The sequence below is a fragment of the Mustela lutreola genome, chromosome 8, assembly GCF_030435805.1.
Source record: "Mustela lutreola isolate mMusLut2 chromosome 8, mMusLut2.pri, whole genome shotgun sequence".
NCBI lineage: Eukaryota > Metazoa > Chordata > Mammalia > Carnivora > Mustelidae > Mustela > Mustela lutreola.
This window is the reverse complement of record NC_081297.1, coordinates 96,238,323-96,242,738: the sequence shown is the minus strand read 5'-3', so window position 1 is coordinate 96,242,738 and position 4,416 is coordinate 96,238,323. Positions and strand designations below refer to the sequence as shown.

At 42.7% G+C, this 4,416-nt stretch overlaps 1 protein-coding gene across 1 annotated transcript; it reads left to right on the top strand.

The window, feature by feature from the left end:
- Positions 1-226: 226 nt before the first annotated feature.
- On the top strand, positions 227-2,423 carry SMIM10L1 (small integral membrane protein 10 like 1). The gene has a single exon (XM_059186085.1). It carries the CDS (start codon positions 437-439, stop codon positions 641-643), a length of 207 nt encoding a protein of 68 aa, XP_059042068.1. The 5' UTR covers positions 227-436; the 3' UTR covers positions 644-2,423.
- Positions 2,424-4,416: the final 1,993 nt, after the last annotated feature.

Here is a 4,416-nt window from a genome sequence, read left to right as displayed (position 1 = left end):
ATCACACAGCAGACAAACCAGTCTTAAACCTAGAGTTCAACCCTTACAAACTGTGTTCTCTAGGTCAAATTCGTTACTACCTAACTTTACTAAACTTCCTTTCTTCATTTGACAGGGGAAATAATATCTATCTGGCCGACCACGCATAAGACAATGCGTACGGCATAATATGCGCATAACCCCTTCCGCACCTGTTTAGCTCCAAGGGCTAAACACCAGCGGGAGCAGCAGACAGGAAGGGGCGGAGCGCCAGCGGCGGCCATGGGCAGAGCGCCGCTGGGGAGGACACGGAGCCAGCGGGCGGCGCAGGTATGAGCCTGGCGGCTGCGTAATCACCCCCACCCTGACCCTCGCCGCCCCGGCCGTCGGTCGGGAGTACACGAAGCCTGTGGTGACTCTCGGCGCTCAACACTGGGGGAGCGGCGACACCGTGTCCATGGCCATCGCGGCGGCTCCGTCTTCCTTGGCCCTCAAAGCCTCCAGCACGGTCGCGGTCCCCAGCTCCTATGGAGTTTTCTGCAAAGGGCTCTCCCGCACCCTGCTCGCCTTCTTCGAGCTGGCCTGGCAGCTGCGCGTGAACTTTCCGTACTTTTACGTCGCAGGCTCGGTGATCCTCAACATCCGCTTGCAGGTACACATTTAGTGCCCTTCTTACGCAGCCGACTTCCCGGCCGGGCCATGGCCAACTTCCAGGAGGCTCGGTGGCGAAACGGAGCTGCGAACGCGGAGCTCGGGATTCTCGCGAGAGGACTAGAGCGAGCGCTCTTTGCGGCTGCGCGCTCGGTCTCTGATGGAGCTGCAGGGCGGTGGCGGAAAGCGGGTAGCGGCTGGAGAGGAGGTCAGCGGTGTTCCGGGTGCGGCGAAGAGCTTCAGTTAAGATCTACGGCGATATTTAAGCTTTGCAACCTCAAAACAAAAACAGAACGAACATGATGCATTATAAAAAAGGAAGACTACTAAAGTTTTCAGGAAAATTTTAATGTACAACAAACTCATGGTCCAAATTAAAATAAGAAAACATACATTTCGGGAATATTGGATTGTAAGCAAGACATTGAATGAATAAGAAGCTGAAGATCTTAAACATATGTGGAAGACAAATACATTTCTTCAACAAGAGAAAACCAAAACCTTCAGAAATGTTCAGTGGAAAAGCCCAGCGGTACCGGAAAAGCATCCGTCTAATACCAGATAACGTGAAATGCTGCTGGATTTTGAACAGAGGGTTGGAGTGTAAGAAAGTGGGCTGTCTTTCGGTGTCCCTGTGAGTAGCGTGTAGTTCAGGACCTTGGAGCCAACAAGAAGGAAATCCCGTCACAGCCCTAAGCTTGGCTACTTCGTGAATAATATTTAAGTAATTGTCATTAGTATAAATGATGTTTATTGTTTTCATCTGTTGAGAAAATACTTAATTGTAGTTCCATGTTACCAGCTTTGATAATGGAAAAGTACAGTTTACCAGCAGGGATGTTGAAAGTGGGGAGGGAAAAGTAGAGGAAATGATGGTGTTCTTGTAAAGTGGGAAGTTGAGAGGTATAGTTTGTTGTCAGTGGGGAAAGAGGCATTTTATTATTTAAAGAGTAAATGACATAGGGAGTATGCCATCAAGTTGCAAAAATCGTAATCATATTGTTATAAAAGGAAAGAAAATAGGGGAGAACAGCACGAATTCAATAAGAAATGCCTAAAGATAGCAAGTTAGTTGGAGTGCCTCACAAAGGAAAACAGAGTACTGGGTGTGTTTGAATATAAAGACGAAATTTATAATCTTTCAGAGTCTGGAGATGAATTGGTGGACTGCAACTTTTTTAAAAATTAAGGAAATATATCCGTTATGAAACAGGAAAATTCAGAGTTTTTTAAGAACAGCATTGCAGGGGCACCTGGGTGACTCAGTGGGTTAAAGCCTCTGCCTTTGGCTCAGGTCATGGTCTCAGGGTCCTGGAATCAAGCCCCACATGGGTGGAGGTGGAGGGTGGGGAGATGGGGGGGTGGTCTCTGCTCAGCGGGACCCTGCTTCCTCCTCTCTCCCTGCCTGCCTCTCTGACTACTTGTGATCTCTGTCTATCAAAAAAACAAAAAACAAAAACAACAACGTTGCATACTTCAGTGGTGAATAATACTGGTCATATAAAGCCAGTCATGATGTAAATACTGAATACTAATACAACAAGAAATGATTATGTAACGTTGGGGGATTGGAGAGGGGAGAGGTGTGTGTAATGGGGAAGAATCAGTCAAGATCTAATACAGAGAGGTCAATAAAATAAACATTCAAAAACTAGTAAGAAGTGGTTGTCTCTGGAGAAAAAAGGATTACTGTCCTTCACTATCAATCTAACTATTTTGTTTTTTTTCTTAATTGTACATATGTATTTCTATGATTAAAACTTGTTTTAAATAAATTTCATTTTTAAAAGTTCCCCCCAGGCAATTGAAATATACAGCACTGGTTAAGAGCCACCATAATAAAATGTGATTGAGTTTTTAAATCAGGCATATCACTGTTAAAATACAAACTATTAATTTTGTGGTTTTACATGAATCCATTAATCTGCCTAAAACCCGGCTTAGCTCAACTATTGAAAGATTAAAAATACTTCCTTTGAGGGGCACCTTAGTGGCTCAGCGGGTTAAAGCCCCTGCCTTGGGCTCAGATCACGGTCCCAGGACCCTGGGATGGAGCCCTGCACCAGGCTGTCTGCTCTGCAGGGAGTCTGCTTCCTCCTCTCTTTCTGCCTGCTTCTCTGCCTACTTGTGATTTCTGTCTGTCAAATAAATAAATAAAATCTTAAAAAAAAAAAAAAAAAACTTCCTTTGAAAAGTCAGCCTGAGAATTAAAAATAAGCCTGCCTTAGTGCTTGTTATATATACAGTAGTATTTGTTCTAACATTATCTCCTTAGCATGTGAGTAAAACTTAAAACTCAGAGAATGCCTGCTTTTTTCCAGTGGAGCTTTTCAGTCCTAAAGGTGATCTGTTAAGGTACTGACCCTAGGGACATACAGCAGAGCCTCCAGACAGATTTTTAAGAATTTGAAGGCCATTATTTGCAGAGGTAAAGATTTATAAACTATTTGAAGTTTTGTATTCCACTAACTGTGTCCAACCAACAAAGACACTCTTGGGTTGTAAACCAAGTGCCCCCTCCGCGCCAAGTCTGGCTTTGGGTAATTGTTTCCTACTCTTACTTCTTGTCTCCAGGCAAACTGAAGTTTTTTTTAAGCACATCCTCTTTCTACTTTCTTTCTCTACTCTCTTCTTTTTTTTTTTTTTTCCTTTTTGCCTCTTGTTACTCTACATGTGTTTTAAGGCTGAATTTAGAAGTCACTTTTTTTTAAAATTCTTTTCCCCAGATTCCCCTGATCATATTAGAGTTCATTTCGTTTACTCCATCTAAGGGCTGTGTTAATACCAACCTCTGCCATTTTCATAGGCTGCCTTATTTTTGCCTAATTGTACATTAGTTATCAGATGTGAGTTTTGTTTTTGTTTTTATTTTTAAATATCCAAGAGACAGTTTTCTATACTCTTCTTCCCTTGGTTCTTACTGTGACAGTGAAGAAACTTAAAACATTTTAATATGGGGTGTCTGGGTGGCTCAGTGGGTTAAAGCCTCTGCCTTTGCCTCAGGTCATGGTACAGCAGGGAGCCTGCTTCCTCCTCGCTCTCTGTCTGACTCTCTGCCTACTTGTGATCTCTGTCTGTCAAATAAGTAAAATTTAAAAAAAAAAAAAAAACATTTTAGTATAAAATATCAGCAATGTAATTTCATCAGTGGAGTAATTCCATAATGCAAGGGGACTTAGAGATGGTGAACACCACTATTCCCTAGAAGTACTAGTGTCCCACTTTGTAACAAAAGAATGTGGCTGCCATTAGCCATGGAATGTTGAGGGACTGGGATGCTCCATTCCCGTGGATACATTAATATGTGCCTTCAACCTTTGTTCTTCAGCTTCGCCTTTTGTTACACTAAATAGACAAGGCACTTAAGCCCTTACTGTAGTTCACACCCTCCTGCTATACTGGAAGCTCTGTGAGGGAAAATACTGTATCCTGTCCAGTTTTACAGCCTACATAGTATCAGCAGATACAAAGTAGCAACTGAATGAAGGCTCCAGGATTTGCCTTTTATTCTTCACAATTGCTCTTACACCCAGTCTGTATTTTTCTTCCCACATTTATAACTCAGTGAAGTTTCCCAAAGGAGAATCTTGTTTTCTTTGGCTAATCCACTTATTACTCTAGTTTGCAAGTTGTTTTATTCCTCTTAAACCACATCAAGGCAAGGCAACATCAATGAAGCCTAAGACTGTTCATTGCTGTATCCCTTGCCTTAGAGCATTGCCTAATGTAACGTAGATAATAAACATAGTTGGATAAACGCCAAATTTGTTTTTTCTGCACAGTCAT